Below are 26,832 nucleotides of genomic sequence, written 5' to 3'. Positions count from 1 at the left end.
TCCAGAGTGGCTGTACTAATTTGCAACCCCACCAGCAATGTATGAGTGTACCTTTTTCCCCACATCCTCTCCAACACCTATTGTTGCTTGTATTCTTGATAATTGCCATTCTCATTGGGGTGAGATGGAATTTTAGGGTAGTTTTGATTTGCATTTCTCTTATTACTAAAGATGTTGAACAGTTTTCATATATTTGTTGATTGCTTGTAGATCATCTTCTGTGAAGTGTCTGTTCATTTCCTTAGCCCATTTTGTTGATTGGATTATTTGTATTCTTGGAGTAGAGTTTTTTGAGTTCTTTATATATTCTGGAAATCAGTGCTCTATCTGAAGTATGAGTGGCAAAGACTTCCTCCCACTCTGTAGATTCTCTCTTCGCATTGCTGATAGTTTCCATTGCTGAGAGAAAGCTTTTTAGTTTGAATCTATCCCAGTTATTGATTCTTGCTTTTATTTCTTGTGCTATGAGGAGTCCTGTTGAGGAAGTCTGATCCTAAGCCAACATGTTGAAGATTTGGACCTACTATTTCTTCTATAAGATGCAGGGTCTCTGGTCTGATTCTGAGGTCCTTGATCCATTTTGAGTTGAGTTTTATGCAGGGTGAGAGATAGGGGTTTAGTTTCATTCTGCTGCATATGGATTTCCAGTTTTCCCAGCACCATTTGCTGAAGAGGCTATCTTTTCTCCATTGCATATTTTTGGCCTCTTTTTCTAGTATGAGAAAATTGTATTTATTTGGGTTTGTGTCTATGTCCTCTATTCTGTACCATTGATCTACCTGTCTGTTTTGGTATCAATACCATGCTGTTTTTGTTACTATTACTTTGTAGTATAGTTGCAGTTCTGGTATTGCTATACCTCCTGCTTCACTCTTCCTGCTAAGGATTGCTTCAGCTATTCTGGGTTTCTTATTCTTCCCAATGAATTTTATGATCGCTTGCTCTATTTCTGTAAGGTACATCCTTGTGATTTTAATTGGAATTGCATTGAATCTGTATGCTTCTCTATATTCATCTAGATTCTGATATAACTTTTATGTCAGTAAAGATTTATTTAGGGAGGCCTCAAAGTTAGAAAAACTGGTTTCAGTATTCTCACTAGTCTAAATATAAACTAAGTGTATGTCTCTAACCTTATTTGTGCATGATATAAGATTGTCCATGATATGAGATTGGACTTATTGTTCTAAATATTGAGCCTATTTGCTCCTAATAAGTAAGCCATTCTTTTATCTCAGATGGAAGATAGCACATAGACATAAATACTTGGGCTTTTAGATGTAATTTCTCCTTGATCTTTCTATCATTCTAGTACCAACATTGCATGACTTTAATTAGAGAAGCTTTTTAAAACTTGTAATTTCTAATAAAATAACACTTCCCATATTATTTTTAAACCAAAATGTTCTTAGCTATTCTGCATTCATTTTTTAAAAAATTGTTCTTTTTAGATATACATGACAGCAGAGTATATTTTGACATACTGTACATACATGGAGTACAACTTATTCTAATTAGGATCTCATTCTTGTGTTTGTACATGGTATGGAGTTTCGCTGGTGGTGTATTCATATATTAGCATTTGGAAAGTTCCAAATTGTCCCATTGTCTTTCCTATTCCCATTCCCCCTCCCTTTCCTTCATTTCCTTTGTCAAATCCACTGAACTTCTATTCATCCCCCCCCCCCCCCCGCCTTATTGTGTATTAGCAGCCACATATCAGAGAGAACATTCAGCCTTTGGTTTGGGGGTATTGGCTTATTTCATTTAGTATGATAGTTTCCAGGTCCGTACTTTTACTGGCGAAAGTCATAAAGTCATTCTTTTTATGGCTGAGTAATATTCCATTTGTATATATACCATATTTTCTTTATTCATTCAATGGTTGAAGGATACTTAAGTTGGTTCCATAGCTTAGCTGTTGTGATTGAGCTACTGCCATTCATTTTTTTAAAGTTTATTTTTAACTAATGCATAAAAACATAAAAATTATATGTATTAATGGGATACCATGTAATATTTTGATATGTATATAAATTGTATGATATTTAAATCAGGTTAACTTATCTATCTCCTTAAACATTTATCATTTTTTAAAGTTAAAAACTTTCAAAATGATTTCCTCCACCTTTTTGAAATGTCCAATTGATTATTGTTGTCTTTAGTTACACCACAGCTTCTTGCTTGTATCTAATCGTAACCTAGTACTTATTGATCAGCCTTTCCCTATCCTTTCCTTCCTATCCAATACTGTCCCTGTTCTCTGGTGATAACCATTCTACTTTCAATTTCTATGAGATTAATTTCTTTAGATCTCATATGCATGAGATCATGTGATACTTTCTGTGCATGGCTTAATTCACTTAACATAATGATCCCCAGTTCCAAATAATTGGATTGTCTTAAATAATGGGATTCCTTTTCTTTTTAAGACTGAAGAATATTCCATTTTATATGTATATCACATTTTCTTTATCGATTCCTCAGTTGGTAGGGGCTTAAGTTGTCACCTCTTTGTTATTGTGAATAATGCTGCGCTGAACATAGGAGAGCGTATGTCTCTTTGAGTTCCTCATTTCAGTTCTTTTGGATAAATACCCGGGATTTGCTAGATCATATGGTAGTTCTATTTTCAATTTTTAAAGAAATCTCCATATTGTTTCTACAGTGTGACTGCTGCATTATACATTCCCAAGTGCATAGGATTCCAGTTTCTCCACATCCCTACTAACACCTGTTATTATTGTTTTTATAATGACTATGTTAGCAAGTATGAGATGTTATCTCATGTCTTGCATTTCCCTGATGATAGTAATGACATATATCTTGTCATATATCTGTGGGTCACTTAAGTTGGGTTGTTTGGGTAGGTTTTTGTTTATTTTGCTATTGAATTGTGGAACACACACAAACAAACATACACACCCTTTTCAGATATATGTTTTTCAGATATTTTGCTCACATTACTTAGCTTGTTTGCTTTGCTTCACAGAAGCTGTCTGATTGATGTTATCTTCACCTGTCTGTATTTGTTTTTGTTGCCCATGCTTTTAGTGTTAAAATCAAGAGATAATCACCAACATCAAAGTCATGAAGAAGTCCTCCATATTTTCTTAGGAGTTCTGTAGTGTCAAGATAAGGCTTATTTAAGTGATTATTCCATTTTGAGTTGGTTGTTTTTGTATAGGTAAGGCTCAAATTTAATTTGTTTGCATGTTGATATCCAGTTGTCCCAGCATTTTTTTTCATTAGATTATAGTTATACATAGTAGTTGGGTTCATTTTGGCAAAACCACACATTCTTAGAATTTGATTTACTTCATTTCAGTCCCCATGTCCCCCACTCTTTCTCTCCTCTACTCCCTAGCCCTGTTCTTCCTCTACCCTACTGAGCTTCCTTTCCCACATTTATTTTTTACACAAATTTAAAAAAATATTTTTAGATGTTGATAGAACTTGATTTGGTTTATTTGTATGTGGTGCCTCACACATGCTAGGCAAGTGCTCTACCACTGAGCCACAACCCCAGCCCCTCATTTGTTTATTTTGGATTGGTGTTTTCTGCATAAGGTATATCTATATATGCATATAATATGATTTTGTTAAATTAATTCCACATTTCCTCCCCTTTCTCATCCCTCTTCTTTTCCTCTCTCCTTCTGCTCCACTGAGCTTCCCTACATTTTTATGATATTTAATCCCCACCTTCTTTTCCTTATTTTGCTGTAGCTTTCATATAAAAGAGAACTAACATTCAATCCTGATTTTCTGAGTCTGGCTTATTTAATTTAGCATGATGTCCTCCATTTCCATCCATTTACGGGCAAATGCCATAATTTCATTCTTCTTGATGACGGAGTAAAATTCCATTGTGTATATATACCACATTTTCTTAATCTGTTATCTTTTGACAGCATCTGAGCTGAGTCCATAATTTGGCTATTGTGAATTGCCCTAGCACCATTTGTTAAAGAGACTATCTATTCTGCTTTATTCAGTCATGGCATTGTTGTGGAAGATTGTTTGACTATATATGATTTTATTTCTGGACTGTCTTTTGTCCCATTGTTCTTTTTCTGTCTTTATGCCAGCACCATACTATGTTTCAATTATTATACTTTTCAAATGTGTTTTAACGTCAGGAAGTCTGAAGTCTTCAGCTTTGTTCTTTACAAGATTCTTTTGGCTATTTGGGATACATTATGGTTCCATATGAGTCTTAGGATTGCTTTTTGCTGTTTCTGCCAAAATGGCACTTTGATTTTGACAGAGATTGAGTTGAATCTATTGATCACTTTAGGTACTATTAACATTTAACAATAATAATTCTTCTAATTCATGAACATGGGATGTCTTTCCATTTATTCTTGCTTTTAACTTCTTTCAGCAATATTTTATAGTTTTCAGTGTATAAATTGTTTGCCTTCTTTGGTAAGCTTATTCCTAAGTGTTTTGCTCTTTTCAATGCTCTTGTGAATGGATTTGTTTTACTTCATTCACATAGTTATCACAATACTCTAAACTAGGTATCTTATGAATAATAGAAACAATTGTCATGGTTCTGGAGACTGGGAAGGCCAAGGTTAAGGTGCTGCCAGAGTCATTGTCTGATGATGGTCTTCTTCATGGTTCTTTGAAGATATCGTTCTCTCTGTTATTGCATAGTAGAAGGGGCAAAGGAGCCCTCTATCATCTCTTTAATAGGGGCACCAATCCCATTCATGAGTACCTTACCATCCTGACCTGACCAAAGGCCCTACCTCCCCCTAGTACTATTACCTTTAATATTATGTAGGCCTAAACAATTATTCTCTTGCAGATCTAGCATCTGTGATAATAAGAGTTTTGTTTCTTCCTTTCTGATAGTTTTATCTGTTATATCTGTTTAAAATAAGATTGAACAATTTCCATGTTAGCAAATGCACTTGTTTTTTTCTTTGCCTTCAATGAATACACTTCAAATTATTTACTGTTAAATTTTTTTAAAACATGTATTTTATTGTGTCATGTATGACCACCAACATTATGGACTGAGGTTATTTCTCCTTCTTACAGTAGTCAGTATCAGTGTTGCAATCATGACTGCTACACTTACACCTCATACAGAGCCACATCTCCCTGTGCACATGTATGCTCACCCCATGTTCCAGCTGTATTGAACTACTTCTGGTTTCCCAAGTATTGATTCTATGCCATGCTTTTACATTTCTGTAATTTATCTTTGCCCCTTTGCCCCTACTATCAGCAATACCTAATCTCCTTTGCTTGTCTGTTTCTCTGTACCAACTTATCTTGTACATCTCCATTCAAGAATTGCCTTTCTCCTGGGTTTTCATCACATATTTACATTGTCTTTATTAGAGCACTACTATATTAATGTGTATTTTATATCATTTTGTATATAAATACTATACATATTTATAATGCCAAGATTTCCTGTATTAAACTTCATAAGCCATTACTTATTTGAGCATTAATAGCACACATGTATTAGATGTTTTATTGAACATTCATTAGTAAATAAATGAGCAGCTTGTGAAATTTGCTAATTTTTGTAAGTAGTACTTTAAAAAGAATGTGCATGCTTCATAGGGGTCTCATTCTATATTTTAAATTGATTGCATTTTCCATCATTACTTCGAAGATTGCATACTCTATTTCAGTTAATGAGGTACTTTGGCCCAGTATGCTTTTGCAGACTCTCTGCCCCCAATATGGTGTAAAGTTTTCGTTTGGTTACTGTGAATTATGATTGATTAGTAATTAGGGTCAGTAGTTTAATTACAAAAGCTGGACAAAAAAAAAATTTGGTAGAGTGCTTGTCTAGCATGCACAAGGGCATAGGTTTATTCCCCCGCACCACACACACGTGCGCACACGCACGGACACCAACCCCCCCACACACACACAAAAAAAACTGTCTCAAAAAATTAGAAATTAAATATCTTTAAAAACATCTATAATAGTATAAAAGTGTACCTAGGAATAAATTCAGTTAAAAATGAACAATAACTTCACACAGAGAATTAGAAGCATTACATTGGAAAATTAAAGACCTAAGTATATGGAGAATTATACCATGTTAATAGATTCAAAACCTTAATTAATTAATTAATTAATGTAATACTTCTATCAAAATTTAGCTATGAATTTTATGCAGTTCCATTCAAAATTCTAAAATTCTAATGGACTTTAAGAAATCAGCTGATTTTAAAATTTTTGTGGGGAAAAACACTGATCCTGTAAAGCTTCATAAAGGTGAGCCTGAGACTGTTTTTTTTTTTTTCCTCAGTACTGGGAATGAAACTCAGGGCCTCCTGCATACTAGGCAAGCACTCTGCCACTGAGCTATATCCCAGCCCCTGAGACCTATTTTTTAAGAGCAAACTGCCTTTTCTTTCTTCCTCCTTCCCTCCCTCCCCCTCACTCTCTTTCCTCCCCCCCTCCCTTCCTTCCTTCCTTTCTTCCTTCCCTATTTCAAGAAACTCACATGATCTGGAAACAGTTTAAAAGTTCTGGTTTTGAAAACCTTGTGTTAAAACTGTTGAACTACTTAAAGATCTTGAGTCTGCTTGTGATGGACTTGCAGTGGCTAAACAAAACATTAACAAAAAACAGCAGCAAATTTTTGAGGGTCAGTTTACTTAATTGGTGGAATGTATAAAAACAATTAAAATTTAATTATAGTTTTAAATATTTTAAGTGGATTTTAAATTCCTTTTTTTCAATATGTCCCAAGTAATTGCTACTTTTGACATTAAGCAAACAATGAAATTACTTTTAGAAGTATTTTCACCTGGGGTGATGGTAAAAAGCAGCAGAGGGCTTATCCAGGAATATACTATATTTGTGTTGATATCATATTTTGTGAAATATTTAAAGCATCATCATCATCTTTAATGAGAACTTTTACTCATTGTTATAGGGAAGAATGGACAGAGGCTATTCAGGCTGTTGCAGACAGACTACAGAGGCAAGAAGAAGAGAGAATGAATTGTAGTCCAACTTCACAAATTGATAATATAGGAGAAGAAGAAATGGATGCTTCTACAACCCATCATAAAAGAAAGGTAGAAAATAGTATAAGGTTTTTCTCCTGTTAGCACAACATTTATTTCTTTGAAAGAAATAGTGCTGAAATTATCTTCTTTTTCATGATACTAATTCTCTTAAAGAACCTGATTAGATGTTTTTTGTTTGTTTTGTTTGGATTGAACCCAGGGGTACTTAACCACTTAGCCATATTGCCAGTGCTTTTTTCACTTTGGGGGACAGGGTCTCTCTGAGTTGCTTAGGGTCTTGCTAAGTTGCTGAGGCTAGCCTTGAACTTGCAATCCTCCTGCCTCAGCCTCCTGAGCACTGGGAGTACAGCCATGTGCCACTACACCTGGCCTTCAACAGTCCCATTCCTGAGGGTAGAGCCCTTGTTACTTTATCTCTTCCCCAAAGTTCTCACTTCCTAAGACCATCACTTTGGAAGTTAGGTTTTAATACACGAATTTGGGGTCGAGGATTCCTACATTCAGACCATAGCACATAGGATAGATGATGATGTATATTTCATAGTGCAGCTCACGTAAAACACACTATTTAGCTGGGCATTGGTGGTGCATGCCTGTAATGCCAATGACTCTGGAGGCCAGGGCAGGACAATTGCAGGTTCGATCCTCAGAAACTTTGTGAGACCCTCAGCAACTTGGAGAGACCTTATCTCAAAATAGAAACCTAAAAGGCCTAGGGATTTATCTTAATGGTAAAGTGTTCCTGGTTCCAATCCCCAGTACCACAAAAATGAATGAATGAATGAATGAATGAATGAATGAATGAAAGGGAGGGAGGGAGGGAGGGAGGGAACAATTGTGACAACACAATTGGTCATGGTTCATTTAGGTCTGAAGACAACCTAAATCCCATAAATTATATTTCCCCTTGTAACTGAAAGTAATTTGTGTGTTGTTACTTTGGCATCACATAAATGTTCAGTTCCCACCTGCTCATTTTCCTGATGGTTTTAAACTAATTAACAATCCTTGCCTGAATCAGTAATTTGTTAAGGTTTATAAAATAATGATTTTCAAATTCTACATTATTCTGTTAAGTTTCTAATCAGTGGAATCGAATTGATCATCCTAAAATAACAGTTCTTACTAGAAAGGTACAAAAAAGAAAGAAAGAATGCTGAAAACTGCCATTTGCAGGGAGATGTCAGCTAGGTTTTGTATGTATGTATATGGATTTTTTTTATCAACACAAATATGAAACATTTGTTATTTAAAACCAGTAAGTGACCAGCACTTTGGCACTGAGTACTGATAGAGCTCATGAGGGAGATGTGAATGATCTACCCTTATGTGATTTTATGAATTGCATTTTCCTGTGTTTTTAATGTTTTAGAACCTTGGAAATGAAAAGTTTTTTCTCAGGGTTTAGTCCTTTTCTATTTGGCATTTGAAGTTGTCCTGAAAGCCATAACATACATGACTCTGGGTATATTTCCTGCATGGTACCCTCATCTTCACTAAAGTCAACCGGGGAGAACAATCTTGAAAATAATAATAGCTTTTTTTTTTTTTTTTCCTAAATGGCAGCTCCTGAGCTAATGAGGAAAACAGTGTCTTCCTTTCCTTAGTGCTTCAGAATAATAGCAGTTTATATTTTTATGGGAATTGTAAATAATGTTTTTACTACTATAGACAGTTGAAATGCAGCTTCCTTATTTAAAAATGGTAGGTTAAAGCCAGATATGTTGGCACATTCCTGTAATCTCAGCAGTTCAGTAGGCTGAGGCAGGAGGGTCGCAAGTTCAAAGCCAGCCTCAGCAACTTAGCAAGCCGCTAAGCAACTTAGTAGGACTGTCTCAAATAAGAAAAGGGCTGGGATAAGTCAGTGATTAAGTGCCCCTGGGGTCAATCCCTGGGACTAATACAAAAACAAAATGGTAGGTTAAGGTGAATCTAAAGATCTAGGTATTGAAAAGAGTCTAACATGTCATTTCTCTAAATACATTTTAGAATGTTTGATATAATAGGTTATTTTTTATTTTTAGTTGTACATGGACACAATACTTTTTTTAAAAATAATTTTTATGTTTTTTTAAAATTTAATTTAATTTTTATTTTTATTAATTTTACACAAATGGGGTACAACTATTGTTTTTCTGGTTGTACACGAAGCAAACTCGCACCATTTGCATAATCATACGTGTATGTAGAAGAAGATCTACAAGCAGTCAACAGATATATGAAAATATATTTAACAATTCTAGTAATAAGAGAAATGCAAATCAAAACTACCCTAAGATTTCAACTCACCCCAATTAGAATGTCTGTTATCAACAATACAAGCAATAATAGGTGTTGGTGAGGATGTGGGGAAAAAGGTACACTCATACATTGCTGGTGGGGTTGCACATTGGTGCAGCCACTCTGGAGATTCCTCAGAAAGCTTGGAATGGAACCACCATTTGACCCAGCTATCCCACTCCTTGACCTATACCCAAAGGACTTAAAATCAGCATGTTACAGTGACACAGCTACATCAACGTTCATAGCAGCTCAATTCACAATAGCTAGATTGTGGAACCAACCTAGATGCCCTTCAGTAGATGAATTGATAAAGAAATTGTGGTATATATACACAATGGAATATTATTCAGCCATAAAGAAGGATAAAAATATGGCATTTGCAGGTAAATGAATGGAGTTGGAGAATATCATACTAAGTGAGATAAGCCAATCTCAGAAAACTAAAGGCTGAATGATTTCTCTGATAAGTGGATGATGATGCATAATGGGTGGGAGGGAGGCAAGAATGGAGGAAAGGTGTATTATATAGAGGAAAATGAGGGGTGGGGATGGGGATGGGGAGAAGGAAAAATAACAGAATGAGGAAAACACAAATATTAAAGATATTTTCCGTGAGATTTGGTTTATATGTGGGTATGTTTTTTTTGTTTTGTTTGTTATTGTTTTGACAGTTTTGTGTCTTGAACTGGACCCTTATGTATGCTAGGTAAGGGCCACCTCCACCCCAGAATTTGGTATTAGAACAGTGATTAAGAACTCTTTGGGGTTAGAGTTTATGAATTAGAATCCTCACTCTTGAGCTAGGAGAGATGGCCTACACTTATAATCCCAGGCACTCAATAGGCTGAGTTGGGAGGATGACTGAGTTGAAGACCAGCCTGGGCAATATTAGTAAGACCCTGTCTCCAGAAATTTTAAAAAAGGGATATAACTCAGTGATAGTTTGCCTAGCATGCACAAGTCTCTAGGCTCAATCCCTAGTACCACAGTAAAACAAATAACAACAACAACAACAACAGTCCTTCTCCTTCCATGTTCTAAATGTGTGAACTTGGTGAAGTTATACTGCACAACCTAGAGTTTATCCTTATGTGAAACTTCGATTTAATTAAAACAATACCCTGCACTTGATCTTAACCAAATGTCTGTGAACCTTTTCTGTCTTTTATTTCTATTTTTTGATTGAACTGAATACCTCTTTAAGTTAGTTTGGCTCACTTTTTCTTCAGTCAAAAGGAAAAACACAATCTAGGTTTATCAACTTACTCAGAGATTTTTTAAAAAAAATTTCATGTGTGTAAATGCATCTACACAGTTAGCTTGGCATTTGACTCTGCTGATAATTTAAAGTCAAGTCCCAGTTAATCTCATCTTTTAAATTATAGACTACCCCATTCAAAAACAAGATATACCAGCTATACCCAGTTTAATTCTCTGAAATACTTGAAAATCTGGTTAACATATTAATAAGATTGTTCAGAATATCTTATTAAAATATCTTATTATTATTATATATTATTATAAGATATTAAAATATCTTATTGAAAATGGAGAATTTGTAACACCCTAACTTCAAGTTCTATGTCTAGTGGATGGAATGACTTTTCACATGAATATGAAATTTTACAAGAAAAATTTCAGAGAAAAAAATTTGAAAGAGATAAAAGTGCAAAAATATGAGGATTTTATTGTGATGATGATGATGATGATGATGATGATGATGATGATGATGATGATATGGTACTAGGGATTGAACCCAGGGGTGTTTAACCACGGAGCCACATCCCCAGTCCTTTTTATTTTTTACTTTGAGACAGAGTCTCGCTGAGTTGCTTAGGGCCTTGCTAAGTTGCTGAGTCTGACTTTGAATTTGCAATCCTCCTGCCTCGTCTTTCTGCTGGGATTTATAGGCATGCAACTACCATGCCCAGCTTATTATATATATATATATTTTTTTGTTAAACCTGGCTTTAAATGACAAGAAAGGCATAATATATTTCCCCTTTTCACAATTATCAGTGTAGACAGTCATATAATTCATCCCCTTATTTGCATATATTAGCATTTATTATGTGCTTATTTTTTGGTAGGCACTAAGGGGAAAAAACAATCTACTTCAGTGTTGTAGAAGTTGAAAGAGCACCAGAGGAAGTGGGGTAGTGGGCAGAAGGGCAAACTTCATGAAAGTCCTCTGCTTTTTACTTACTTTGTTTTGCTAAAAAGAAACCGTGAGATGTACATTATGGTTAATGAGAATACTATTTTTCAGAGGTTTATTGCCATGGAACAAATTACCCCAACTTTAATGTCTTAAAAAACAACAATGTGTTATTTCTCATGATTTTGTTGTTTGGCCAGTCTTGTATAGAATTCTCAAGTGGCTACCTTCAGGTGGCACATGGACTGGGCTAGAAAATCCAAGAAAAAGTTTCTTACATGTCAGGGGGCTTGATAGTGACTTAACTTAGACATTGCTGGTTCGCCACATGATTTCTCTCTGTCGTATCTTATCTTCCAGGAACTTTTCATATGGCCTCTCTCTTTCAGTAGAATAACATGGGCTTCCTTATAGCAGTAGAGCTAGCTTTCTGAATTTTTCCAAGTGGAGGAAGCATAAGTTGCTAGACTTAGAGGCTGGGTTTGGAACTGGCAAAGTATACCTTTGATCATAGTCTGTGTTCAATTTGGCAGGATACAAGGCTCGCCCAGGGAGAGAGCTGATCTCATGTTTTCATGGAAGAAGGAAACTATCTTTCGGGATTACTTAGCACAAACTGTTTGGTGGTTATTCCCTGATTTTAAAAAAATTTATTAATGAAGTTAAATCTACCTCAGATTACCTATTATTGTTCAAGTGCACTAGCTTTGTTACTATTTTCTAGATATTTAGAGTCACATGTTTGCTTTGTAGTTGAATAAGTGTATGTTGTTGTTTTCTGCTGCTGTCTCTTTGCTGTTGATCTTTTCCTTTGTACTAGAGATATTGAATAGTTAAGACATTGTAACCTAACATTTGGGGGAAATTATCAAAATTATAGACAGCAAATTAGTTTGAAAATGAATGTAGGTGTTCAGTTTTTAATGTTTTAGAGTGTTAACATGTATGTACATGAAGGTTATTGGTCTATAGTTTTCCTAAAATATCTTTGTCTAGTTTTGGTATCAGTCTGATGTCTCAGAATGAACTGAGAAGTTTTTCTTCATTTCAGTTTTCAGGAAGAATTTGTATAGAATTGGTACCATTTTTTTTTTTTCTTTCAATGTTTCTAAAAGTCACCAGTGAAACCATCTAGACCTGGAATTTTCTTTATTGAAAAGTTTTCTGAGCACAAATTCAGTTTCCTTCATAAATATAGAGCTATTCAAATTACCTGTTTTTTCTCCATTTGGAGTTTGGTAATTTGAGACTTTCAGGGAATTTGTTCATTTTCTCTCACTGTTATGTTCTCTTGTGTTCCCTTTGATATCTGTAGAATCTGTAGTGATATTACTTCTCTCATCCCTGATATTGGTAATTTGTGTATTCTCTTTGTTTTCCTGACCAGTCTTGCTGGAGGTTATCTATTTTTATTGATCTTCTCAAAGAATGTTTTGGATTCATTGAATTTTCTCAATTATTGTTATTTTTAAAATTTAATTCATTATTGCCCTCTGATCTTTATAATTTCCTTTCTTCTTATTATTTTGGGTTTAATTTACTTTTTTCTTTGTTTCCTAAGATGGAAGCTGAAGACATTGATTTGAAACATTTCTCACATTTCCTTCCAATGGATAGTAAATAGGAAAAAAAAAAGTTACAAAAGGCACTCAAATATTCAATGACTTCTGTTTGTAGGATAGAACCCAAGTGCTTAACTTGTTATTCATAACCCTCCAAACTGAGTTTAAATTTAAGAAAGTCAATTTAGCATACCCAGTAACCTTCTCTTCCATCCAAAAGCCCATTAAAATAATAGTAATTTCTAATGGAGACAAGTACCACAAAAATGACAAGCTGAGTGAGGAAGACAAACAGTTTTTAAAAACTTGGAAGTTTGGGGCTGGGGAGATAGCTCAGTCGGTAGAGTGTTTGCCTTGCAAGCAGAAGGCCCTGGGTTCGATCCCCAGCACCCCAAAAAAAAAAAAAAAAACTTGGAAGTTTATGGAAGAATGTCAAATATAGAAGTACACATAGAGGAGAGACCATGCAGTGTAAGTAGTAGGACTGCCTGGTAAAATCTTGAAAGTCATCTGACTTAGAAATAGGAATGAGAAATGAAATTGGAAACAAGAAGATTTATCAGCACTTCTTCTAGCTCTCTGCCTTCGTGTTCTTAATTGTACCAGTTACTTTCGCAGAAGTCACAACTATTGTCTAAGATTTCTTTTCATTGAGCTCCAGGGTTGTTCTCACCATTTCTTCTAAATATTTCTTAGATTCCATCCTTATTTTGATGAAGTACATTCTCAAATAATGTATTCAAAAGTGCTGCTTCCTTAGGCATATTGGAAGTATTTGTGTAGGACATTTTCAGTTTATCCCATTGTCTGAGGGTAGCAACACTACTAAGTCCTTGAAGCCTCGAGTCCTTAAAATTAATGAAATCATCTTTCTCCCTATGCCCTTTCACTTAACTGATAATTTGATTGGCTAAGGAAGCCTAGATTCAAAATCATTTTTTTTTAATGTCAGAGAACTACTTATATTTTTTTTCAACATCCATGATTTCAGATAAGACAGCCAATGCCAATCTATCTGATCCTTTTTTATTTAGGGGTGCTTCGAAATTGGCTAAATTTGTTTTTGAGTGGATATTGCAGATATATACATTCATACTAACAAATTATTTCAAGTTTTTAATATTAGATTTTTAAATTTGTATTTTTCAGACAATGAATGATTTTGACTATTTGAAACTACTAGGAAAAGGCACTTTTGGGAAAGTTATTTTGGTTCGTGAGAAGGCAAGTGGGAAATACTATGCTATGAAGATTCTGAAGAAAGAAGTCATTATTGCAAAGGTAATTGATTAGAAGAGTTGATGACTGAATATTTTTTGCAATGAACACATAAGCCTATGCTCATTCTTAGACATGCTAAAGTGTAGAAATTCCATTGAAAAACCAAAATATTGATTGTTGGTTACTGCTACAGTAATATCGGTTAACCAAATATTTTCAGAAATTAATAATGTTAATCTAAATTCTACTGAAGGTATTTTATTTCTGTAAGGAAATGGAGGTGTTAATGATATGTTTGGGAGAGTGTTTTTACTATATATTTGTGATCTGTATTACTAATGTTAATAGTGGTGGTGTTGAATATTTCCCCCAATATTCTGAATTTCTTACTAAATGATAGATTTATTAAGCTAGTATTAATGGTTTCTACTCATAACTTAGAGATTATATAAATTGGATGGAAAAGCATTCTAAATAGATTTGAAAACACTAGAATGGTGAAACTTAAATGAACCTTTGATATTTCTTTAGAATGGCTTAATTTGGCCCTCCCAGGTTTATTCATTTTAGACCCTTACAAATAATTAACATGTTAATGATTAATTTCTCCCTCAGAGTTATACAATGAATCACAGTTCCCTCAAAAGACAAATTTGAATCATTTTATAAATTGGTCCATGATTTATGTCTTAATTCAACAAATGACATATGTAATATTATGTGCTAATACTGTATTATACTTTATAGACTACTTTCAAGTATTTGCAACTATAGACCTCATCTAGAATGTATTGTTCCCTATCCTTCATGAAACAATAACTCCCGGTTGTTGAATATTTGCTTCAAACTCTTCATAAGTCAATGTCTCCTATTACAAAGACCATTTACTTTGGAGATGAACAGACCTAGGTTTACATCCCACTTAATAACCTTTAACAACCAATTTGGAGGAGAATACTTCTCCCTAAGTAGCAGTTAGAAATGTTTGGGGTTTTTTGGGGGGGCGGGTAGGGGTCATATTTGCTTATCTCAGTTGGGAAGAAGGATATTTCTGACAGTCACCAAGTAAAAGGCTAAATATCCTTCAGCCAATTAGAGTCTTAGTTTCTTTTATTTGTAAAATTGGTAGGATAAAGCCTACTGCTTGGGACTCTTATGAGGATTGGCACATATAAAGTATTTAGTGCAGTACTTGAAACTGATATTTTCTGGGAGGTAGTATAATGTAGTAGTAGGCTCTGCCACTTACTAAGTGATTCCCAAAATACTCAACTTTTTATGCCTTCATTTCCTCATCTGCAAAATGACAAAAATAATAGTACCCACATCTTAGGATTGTTGTAAGGCATAAATTAATAAACATAATATATTCTGTCATAAATACATTTTATCAATTAAATTATATTGTATTAAAATTAAAATAGTATTAAGATAAAGATATTATTATAAATATCTGCTGTTATTATTATCACTGCCTGCTATATATCAAACAATAATCAGTATCACTTCTGTTTTGTTTTTCTTTTATGTACTGGCCATTTGTGGATTCCATTATTTAATTTCTATTTATTAGACTTGAAAATATCTTACTAGGCACTATATGTTATCACTAACCACTTGTAGTTTTCTGAGTATTTGTACAAAATTGGGTATATTTGACAAATTATAGTTAGGATATCTCGATCAACATAGTTTCTTCTTGTTTTCCCCAACAAATCCGTTTATCAATTTTTTGAAAGAAAATTCAAAAATCAGAGACTACTGAATTTTAAGTGCATTAGTTTCTTAAATTGTGTAGTAAAACAAAAAGCATTACAAGGTTACAATAATAACTTTTATAATTGCCTATGTATTTAAGTTTGCTAAAGATCTTTATTTTTTTATACAGCTTCAAGTTACTGTCTAATGTCAACCAGAAGGGCCTCTCTATCATTTCTTGCAAGCAGATCTAGTGGTAAATGAACTCCTTCACCTTCTTTTTCTCTGAGAGTGTCTTAATTTCTGTCCCTTTTCTGAAGAACAGTTTTGTGAGACATGGGATTCTTAGTTGACCATTATTTTTTCTTTAGCACTCTTGAGTATGTCATCCAACTTGCCTTCTGAGCTCCCAAGTTTCTGATGAGAAATCTGCTTATTGACAATCCCTTATATATGTGATAAGTTATTTCTCTCTTGAGGCTTTCAAGATTATCTTCCAATGATTTGATTAAAATGTGCCTCACTGGAGGTAAAGTTTATTTTGTTTGGTATTCATTGACTTGGATTTATTTTTGAACTTTTTTTTTAAGTTTATTCCAGCTAAAATGCAGGTTATTCTGACTTTAAGGTAGCATCACATGGCATACTTCTGAGTTCATTCCCGAGGTATTCTGTTGTACTTATCTCTGTCTACTTTATAGATCCATGCAATCTCTGGCACTAAAGGGTCATCTGGGTTTGGATCACATAGCAGTGAACAAATGAATAAAAGAACTTTAGAAATAGTTCAAGCAGAAGACCATTGTGATTTTAGAATATTGAGACAAATGCTGCCATTACTGTTAATATTTGGATGATAAATTACTGTTGGGGTGGGGAAGGATTGTCTTTTTCTCACACGGGCTGTGCTAGAAATAGGCACAGAGGGGCCAGGGCCTCCCTCAAGCTGCGGCCTCGGCCTCCTCCCCTTGGGTCTGCTGATGCCTCCCTGGCCCTGTGGGGCTCAAGTGCACGACAGCCACAAGATGCCTGCTCTCCTTCTTGGATATTTATATGCATGTCTTTCATCACATTTGGAAAGGTTTCAGCCATTATTTGCCCTAACTTCTTCTGTGACCTTCCACAGTGCATATGTTGGTCCACTTGATGATATTTCATAGACACCATCACTTGGGTTGTGTTTTCTTAATTGTCTTGTTGCAGGCTTGCTGATAGTTTCTGTTGCCTGATTAAATCTTTTGAATCCCTTTTAGTGAATTTTTTGTTTCAGTTATTTCAGTTATTCTATCTTTAGCTTATTGGGAATTCATTTTGTTTGTTTCTGTGCCATTTTGACATATGCTCATCCTTAACTTTAGTATATCTTGGCACCACAAGATTCTCCATGCTCCTCTTATATTTCCCACTTACCAGCCTTGGAATCAACAATTTCTCCAAGGATCCCTGGTTTGAATCCATTATGTTTACAGTATAAGAAAATGGTATAAAATTATGGACATGGAAAACAGTTGTTATAGTAGTAATATAAATTGAGTAGAGGGTATCACAGTCTGGAAAGGAAAAAAGAAAGGAAGGCGTATGAGGTGAGAGCCATTCTACTTGGTAGAGTCCCACAGAGAGTCTCAATTTTTTTTTTTTAAACTTTTGGACAAGTTCTGAAAGTAGGAGTATAAAGCATTACATGGGCTTTTAACTTACTTTGATTAGAACATCTGGGTAAATATAATCCCATTCATTTCAAGGACAATTGGATATAGTGTTTTTTTCATCAAGATAAAAATAGAACTTCCCTTATTTTTGTTGTTCAGTAGTTTATTTTGGAAATGGTAGGTTCCTAGTTGTCAGGTGATACCCTCTTTTGTTGGATGTTCCTGGACATTAGAGTGACATTCTAGTTTCCCACCTTGTACTTTTAAAATGAAATATGTGAGCATGCTTCCTAATCTGTGTAGGAGAATTGATGGTCAGTTTTCTTATTTAGCAAGGAAACCCATGTTTTGTAAGTTTACCTCATTTATCCTTCAAGAATATGAACAATTTGCTGAGGATAATCAAACAGAAAAAATTTGAAGAGCATAGAATATGCCAGAGGAACAGAAGAACAGTGATCCTAGCAGAAACAAATAAAATAGAACAGAAGATAAGTTAACAATCACTAATTATTATTTTTAAAGATATAGAAAAAATATACTACAAATAGGAAAACAAAAATAGGCTGAAAAGGCTTAATTGTAAATTTAATGTATGGTTTCTAAAATTAAAAAAAAATCAATAGAAGGGTTTGAAACAAATTTTGGAGACTAGGAATAAAGAACCAGAAATAAAGAAATGGAAAATACTGAAAGAATAATTACAACATGAAGACTCAACCAAGGGAACTCAGTAGCTACAAGAATTTAAAGGATTTTTTTTTAAATTAGAAAAAATAAAATAAAATTTGCAAGAACTGTGTAAATTTCCAGACCAAAAGGGTTCTACTGAGTACTGAGCAAATAAAAGGACCTTCTACACAGTTTTACATGTTCAGAAAATTTCTGAACATCAAAAATGCTTTCAGAATTTGAGAAATGTAATACCTCCCAACAAAGAAATAATAACCAATTTGTCTCTCCCTCCCTCCCTCCCTCCTTCCATCCCTCTTTCCCTCCTTCCCTTCTTTCCTTCCTTCCTTCTTTCTTTAGCAAAACTTAGAAGGAAATTTAAAAGACAGAAATGAAATCCATAAAATGTTAGTGCTTAGAACACAGTGCAATAATAAGAAATCCCAAGCTGGCATATGTAAATAGCTAGTCCATTCTTACTAGATTATTTAACTTAGATTGACCCTAATGATATTAAGAAAGAAGGGGAGGCAGCACTTAGAACTGCAAGAAAAACATTGCCTGGATGTGAAGCAAAGCGAAATATGGAATGATCACAACCAGCAAATGGAGTATAAAGAAAGTGTCTATTTGGCTCAAACACTTGGAGCATTGTCCTTTGAAAAGCCCTGGTTTACTGAAGTAGAGTAACCATTCCTTCATTACAGGTCTATTGTGAATGATATTTACTTATACTTTTGCAAACACCAAAATTGGTGCTCAGTTTCTAGAATCAATCAGCAGATAAAGCACACAAAGCTTATAGAACATATTGCAAATATTTGAAACCCTGTTAGTGTAAAAGAAATGGTATAGTTGATGGACTGCTGGTGAAAAACAAAAGAAAGAAGAACTTTGAGGCCAGAGGCACAGGTAGAGGTTGACTAAGGCAGAGGTTGACTAAGTCACCATAAACCTAGGCCTATGGAGCCACCGTGGGTCTAGAGGATAGGAATGCAAGTTATAGAGGGTTAGTCTCAAACCTTGAAATCTAGCAGAATTTCCCATACTCAGTTTTCAAATTTGCCTTGAATCAATGACCTTTGTATTCCCTTTAATTTCGCCCTTTCAGAATGGGAATGCCTAACCCATGCCTGTCCCACCATTGTATTTTGGAAACTGATAACTTGTTTTCTAGTTTAAGGGGTACACAGATACAGAGGAATTTCATCCTAGGACCTGGACCATATCCAGAGTCTCATTTATTTCTTATTTAGATGATGGGATTTGGGACTTTTGAGCAGATGATTGTTAAAGGATTTTTGGACTTAAGAGTTGATATTTTAAGGGTCACAACTTTAGGGGACATTGAGATGGGATAAGTACACTTTTCATGTAGGACACAAGTAAATTTTGGTACCTAGGGAATGAACTCTAGTGGGTCAAAACATTATGTCCATATCCTAATCCCTAGAGCTATATGTTGCCTTATTTGGGGAGAGGAGGAAGATGTTTGCAGATATAAGTAATTTAAGGATCTTCAGCTGCCGGGGTCCAGCCCTAACAGGGGTCAGGGGTCCTAGGTAGATGGGTGACATCGATGTGGTGGAGAAACAGCACACAGAGACACCAAGTGTTCTGAGGCTGAATCTGTCTTTATTTTTTCTGTTAGCCTTTTTATAGATATTTTTCATTAGTAATGATTATATCATTTTTGGTTAGTTTAAAACAAGAAAAATCTTCAAAAGTATAATCTATGCTTCTTCTCAAAGTACACATTCTCTCTGTATGACGGTCCAGACCAAAACAATCTTATTTCCCAGCTAGAGTAAAATAACCTTGTCTTCCAGCTAAACTGAAACAAACTTGTCTTCCAGCTAAACTGAGGGCACCATGATCTGCCAGCCTTTAACCTTCAGAACAAACATGTTACTAGATTTTCTGAGAAACCACCCCCACCATGAACTCCAGTGTTTAACAGTGAAAAGTTTTTACTATTATTAAAGGACAAAGAAATCAACTTGTAATTAATATTTAGTCTTTTCTAATTTCATATAATAGCAGACTATAATCTTATTCTGATTCTTAAAGAATTAGACTAAATCATAGGAAAAGCACAAATTATACTTATGACTAACTTAAATGTTTTTATTATGTAAGGTTATCTCTAGAATCAACTATTGAAACTAAGAAGGCAGCAAAGGCTAAACACTGCATCCAAGCTCAGAGGAATGCCTCTTTATCCATCTATTATTATACTAAAGCAATCACAGGCTCCTTTAAACTCAAACACAGCCACAATTGTTTATTTTCATATATTTTATCTATGTACTACTGCCAAATTTTTATTGTGCACTATTTTGTGTCCCAATACAGTAAACCTTCCCAATGTTTTTCCAATAAATTTCCAAATGATATATTGATTATTAATGTTAAAAAGCGACTACACATGGAGACATGCCACGCCTATGGCCCCAAAAAGGGAGGACAATCACCAGAATCGTGTCAAGTGTTGGATCCTCTACTCCAATAGACCATGTCAAGTGTCGGAGTGGCAGGAAATAGACACGGCATTCAGCTAATGAACTCTGATTGTGTCCTAAATCCACTGACAAGTGTCACTGAAGTGAGGCCAAGGAAGATTTGCCCCACATCAAGAAGGCGAAATAAAGATGGTGGCAGAGGGATAGGGAATGTAGCTCAGTGGTAGAGTGCTTGCCTAATATGTGTGAGGTCCTGGATTCCGTCACAAACACCGCGCGTGCGCGCGCGCGCGCGCGCGCACGCACACACACACACACACACACACCACATTCATACACACATACAGGCAGAGATTGGACTGATGTGGCTCCAAACCAAGAAATGCTAAGAACTGCAGGCCAAAGCTAGCAAAAAATCATGGAATAGTATACCCCTGAGCCTCTGATGGAACACAGCTCTGCTGTTCTTTATTTTGGGCTCCTGGCCTCTAGAACTATGAGGAATAAATTTTGTTTGCTTTCAATCATCAAGTTTAGTAATTTTTTTTTTTTTTTCTGTTCCCGGGGATGGAACCCAGGGTCTTATGCTTGCGAGGCAAGCACTCTACCAACTGAGCTATATCCCCAGCCCTGTAGTAATTTTTTGTATCAATCACAGGTAGCTAATGGATTCAGGTACCCAGAGTACAAACTTTTTCTATCTCTGGAAGGAATACACTGAATGAGATAAACTTGCAGCAGAATACTGGATAATTCCCCCCACCCTCATAAAAGAAAACACTAAGAAGGAAGGCAGTATCTATAAGAGTTTCAAAGTAAAATGGAAATGATTTAACAGGAATGTGCTATTGGAAGAATGCAAGGAGGTTCTCACCATATTCAGGAGCAGGTAGTCTCTCTTCTAGTTCCTTCCAGCTTTGGAGATCTTAGAAGCTGCCAGATAGTTCCCCTTCAGTCCATTCCCATTACAGGGAATGGGTTACAGACTGATTTACGTAGTTTCAAAGCTATCTTGGCCACTAGGCAAAACAGCTTACATTCTCTGTCAACCTCAGCTTTTCTAGATGGAGTGAAGGCACAGTTCATTAGTCCTTTAAGACTAATAATGGCATAATGATTTAAAAGTATAATTATAATTTCTTGCTTAGGAGTTATCCTTGAGCACCCATAATAGTCATGGCCCTGGTCCCAGGACCACTGCATGAGTTGTGAAAAAAGGAGTTGAGGTGTGTGGGGAAGAATTTAATAGTCCAAACAACATTCTCTCTCATTCCCTTTTCTATATGTTCTCAGAAAAATAGAGGGATCATTCAAACTGGACTCCCAGGAGTCCACATTCATGAAGCCATGTGTGCCAGTCCTTCATGTCTTTATGTCTTCCCATTTTAGGTAACAGGTGTTTTATTTTCCCATTCTAACTCTTTATCACTCTAAGGATGATATTTAACATGATATGTTTCTTTACTCATTTTTGAATACTGTGGCCTATAGAGCATGTTTTTCATCTAATGACATGTAACTGGGTGGTGTACAGTATCTTCTGTTCCAGTCATTCTGTAATGTTTACATTTTTGCCTCTGTTATTGGGTGTGTAAAACTTAATCCATACTTAAATGTCCATTCCTATCTAGGCCCATTTATAGCTTCCTAAGGATACTGGTAATGGTCCAGTGTAGTGTACTTGCCAACTATGTTGAGGTTGAGGGGCTTCCTCCTGAGTAATATGCCCCATAGTCATCTGTAGTCTTCTCTCTCCCTTTGGCAGATAAGACCGTGGCCATTTTGTGCATCATAGTGAAAGAGGAATATGTCAGTGATTATTCTCTGTGTTGCTGCAGCTCCCCATATGTACTCATTTCAGGAATGCTGGTGGCCACTATCTTTTAGCTCCAATTATCTTGTGATCCTGAAGGTGATTCTTCAGATAGGCATTGATGTATCCTGCTTCAGTGTGCCCTTTATATTCCCACAGTGATTTCCATGGGGCATACCTCATTAATAGTCCATCCTGTTAATAGTCTACTTTCCCATTGCCCATCAGCCTTACAGTATAGCCAAGGAAAATGAACTGCCCATTTATCGGTATAATACCCAAGTTTCAGGTCTTTTTTGTTCTTCAGTTCTCTCATCACTGCAAGGAGAACAACATGCAATTGAGCCCCCTGAGCTGATGTGTTCTTACCTTATTCAGTCAGTTTTACATCATTGAATCATTGTGCTTTGACCTTCAAATATGCTATCCACCATAAAACTGCCACATGCATAAATGAAAGTCACTTTTTGTTTGGTCACTTGAGAGCTCTTTATAGGGCATTACCTTATGAACAACAGAATGTATCAGTGGAATCTGGCAGCTGCTAAGATGACCCCAAAGTTGGAAGGAACTAGAAGAGAGACTACCTGCTTCTGGATATGGTGAGGACTTCCTTGCATTCCTTCAGAAGCAAATTCCTGTTAAACCATTTCCATTTTTTTTGGAATTCTTATGGACACTGCCTTCCTTCTTAGTGTTTTGTTTTTTTTTGGGGGGGGGGTTGGGTTTTTGGAGGGACATTATCCAAGATATCTGGGTGTTTTGAGTACATGCCTGTACTCCCAGAAACTTGGGAGGCTGTGGCAGGAGGATCACAAGTTCAAAGCCAGCCTCAGTAATGTAGTAAGGCCCAATGCAACTTGTTTGTGGTCAGTTTGACTCTGTCTCAAAATAAAAAATAAAAAGGACTGGTGACATGGCTCAGTGGTAAAGCAATTCTGGATTCAATCCCCAGTACCCCCAAAAAAAAAAAAAAAAAAAATCTGTTAGTCATAGTTAATACCCAGTAATTGTCTCTTTAATGATGTGTACTATACTTGTGTCTGGAATTTTTCTTGTCCAGTACCTTAGGCAACATTTATGAGCTTATTCCAGTCTGTGCGATTTGCAGATACTTCTAAAAATCATAGCTGAGCGTGGAGAAGGACCCAAAGGCACTGACTGATTTGCTGCAATTCATATATAGCCTGCTAGTGTTGCAGCTTCTATTTAAATATGTTCATCTTTCAAGTAGTTTTGTGAATTAAAGTTAGCACTAATTGCAGATGTGGAATTTTTATCCTCCAAAACTCAAATAACCTGAGCAGGTATGGTGCTTCTTGCTTACTTCCAGGAATAAGCAATTAGAAGAGTTTATTTTTTATTTCCTATGGAATGTCATAGATGGCTTATGCCTAGGTTATTCATAAGATTTAAAGTTTAGGTAGGCCCTTGGATATTTTGCTGGATTTATCATGTAGCTTAAGGTTTTCTTGTATGTCGCCACTATATCGTAAGTCCTAAGCTTGTTTGTAAGTTTCTGATATTATAATTTTATGAACCTGGATCTAGTTAAAACCTATTCTTAGCAGTTATGACAGCAAGATGATGAATTCTTGCAACCCTGAAGCAGTACAGTAATGTAAATTGGGATCATTCCCAATTGAAGAGATTACAGGTTTTTGTTTTGTTTTGTTTTCTGAGATTAGGATTAAAAAAAAAAGCATTATCAAGGTCAGACACTTGAGTATCAGACTCCTTTAGCTCTTTGTATTTTGGGCACTGTTCAGACCATACCAGGTACTGCCAATGTTGTAGATGACACTACTTTATTTTGGCTTTGATAATCTGTTAGTCTTCCTTAGCCATCACCTTTTTTGTGGGATATAGAGAGCTATGGTACAGAGAATTTGTTGGTAACAGTATTCCAACTTCTGAAGTGTTATTAATTCATTTAATAATCTCTTTTCATCCATCTTGATACTGTTTTGAGTTAACAATCTGTGTGGCTTAGGAAATTCTGGAGGTTATTATTTAACACATCTAATTAATACAAGGGCAAACCAGATGATTTCTATAGTACAGTAGCTGAAATGTTCCTTCAGCTGACAACATCCTTCCCAGCATGATGTTCAGGTAAAGAGGAGGCAACAACTTAATGTACTCCATTTCAAACATTTTAATTTTTGCTGAGCGTGGTAGTGCAGCGCTATAATTCCAGTGAATGAGAAGCTGAGGTAGGAGGAACACAAGTTTGAGACCAATCTCAGCAATTTAGTGAGACCCTCAGCAACTTACTGAGACCCTGTCTCAAAATAAAAAGGACAGGGAAAATAGCGCAAGTGGTAAAGCACCTCTGGTTTCAATTCTTGGTACCATCCAAATTTTTAAACTTTAATCTCATCAGTCATCTTCATATTTTCCCATTTTAATTGTAGCCCCTGTTAGGACTTCATCAACAGTTTTTGGAATCACAGTGTATTGAACTCCTATGTCAGAGAACTCCTGTAAGTTTTCTTCTTTACTCCCTATTTTCTCCATAGTTGTACATATGACTTTCATTCCCTAACCCAAGAATTGGTCCAAGAAACCTGGCTCTTCTGTCAATCCTATTCTCCTTTAATTTTCCTGAAAAGTGAAGTTCCTTGTTGTCAGCTTTACCTCTCAGTTTTTTGTGTTCTTTCAAATTAGGGTATACATATTTGTTTGGACCTCTTCAGTACTGGGGGACCAGCCAGGACTCCCACTGGTCCACACAACTTTCGATAGTGCTGCATTAAGATCTTTGTGTCAGCCTCTCAGTGTCCACTTTATTTATCCAATTCCTTAGTGACCATTTAAAACATTACTTTCCTCAAATAACTTCCTTAGCTATCCTTTTGGTCTTTTACGGTTCTGAGTTAATCACTCTGATTTTCTTAGAAGGATCTGTAAGATGCATAGGAAGAAGCTGACAACATATCTGACAGAACTTCTTGAGTATGCTAGGTAAGCGCTCTCCAAGAGCAGCCATCTCTTCAGCTTCAGAACTTCTTGAAATCTTTGATTTTGCACCAGTTTGATTATAACAGGTGTGCCCCATTACTCAGCATATTTTCCATGACTTAAGTAAGAGACATATGATTATCCTGATGATCCTAAATCCAATCCAGCATGGCCAGCATATGCAACATATCAACCACTTCATCTAGGGAGTGCCACTTGACATTTAAAGGGTGCGGCAAGACAGGTCCCGTTTGCAGGCTACACAAATTTTACAGTGGCTTTTACCCAGTCCACCAGGCTAGCTGACCCCTTGGGAACAACCTATCGTATGTTTGGATTATTTGCAACCCTCTATGATTGTTCATTGGTGCATCGTGGGTCCTGCACCAACCCATGCAGCCATCTCCTTCTGTAGGATTCAAAACCAAACATACTGTCCCTAAATTAATCACTTTCATAATCCATTTTAGTAAAAGTTTTGAGGAACCGGATGATACTAATCCACAAATTGGGAAAATTACTTTATACTACAACCCCTGGTTTTAGCACTCCACCACCTGCATGGACTACCTTATTGGTGAACAGAAACCTTAGAGATGTGATCTGATTTTTCAGTATAACTCAGATGGTCTGAAGTTTGAACTTTTTGAAAAGCACCCATATTGATGCCAACACTTTGTTTTCATTTTATTTATCAAAGTTACAAAAATTACCACTTAATTGGGCATTTTGCTTATTTCTCATTATTTTACATGTTTTGTGTATCCATGAGCCACTCACTGAGATTTGGGACTATCATTTCTAAATTCTATTTTATGTATAGTAACTTATTATAGAACAGCTGTTCTCATACCATGGGGGACTTGGTGTACCCATTTAGGCATCAAAGGTCAATAATCACTTGTCTTGCCAACCTTTCTTTTTCTCAACAGTGTTTTTGCCATGTTCAAAGGAATCACAATTGTTCTAAAAAATCCTACTTCTGGTACCACCTGTGTCAAGATTCCATAAGACCACTTTCCTCAGACTCAGTGGTTGAAGACTTCTAAGATTGAGAAATTCTCATGTACATATGATTATGGTTTATTATAATGAAATGATCCTGATTAAAGTCAGGAAAGGGAAGACTACAGGAGGAACCAAGTACAAGATTCTGGGTTTTCCAGGTAGAGTTGCATGGAAGCACTTAATTATTCCAGCAACTATATGTGAAAATACTTGTGAAGTGTTACAGGCACATAGCATTCATTATTTGTAGTTGGTCGCATAAACTGTCTAGCCAAACTGGTACCATGTGGCCCAAGATCTCTGGCATATTGGAATATATT

General features: G+C 35.7%; 1 protein-coding gene across 3 annotated transcripts in view; it reads left to right on the top strand.

Annotated features, from left to right (window-relative positions):
- The window catches only part of AKT3 (AKT serine/threonine kinase 3), a 311,937-nt gene that overhangs the window by 167,268 nt on the left and 117,837 nt on the right, over nucleotides 1-26,832 (top strand). For all 3 annotated transcript variants that reach the window (XM_079106138.1, XM_079106137.1, XM_079106139.1), the window contains 2 exons: nucleotides 6,926-7,070; nucleotides 14,175-14,306. In XM_079106138.1, coding sequence (XP_078962264.1) covers nucleotides 6,926-7,070; nucleotides 14,175-14,306 — 277 coding nt within the window. The remainder of the gene's footprint in view (nucleotides 1-6,925; nucleotides 7,071-14,174; nucleotides 14,307-26,832) is intronic.

Source organism: Sciurus vulgaris (assembly GCF_902686455.1).
Source record: "Sciurus vulgaris genome assembly, chromosome: 12".
Lineage (NCBI taxonomy): Eukaryota > Metazoa > Chordata > Mammalia > Rodentia > Sciuridae > Sciurus > Sciurus vulgaris.
This window is presented reverse-complemented; position numbering and strand designations above follow the sequence as displayed.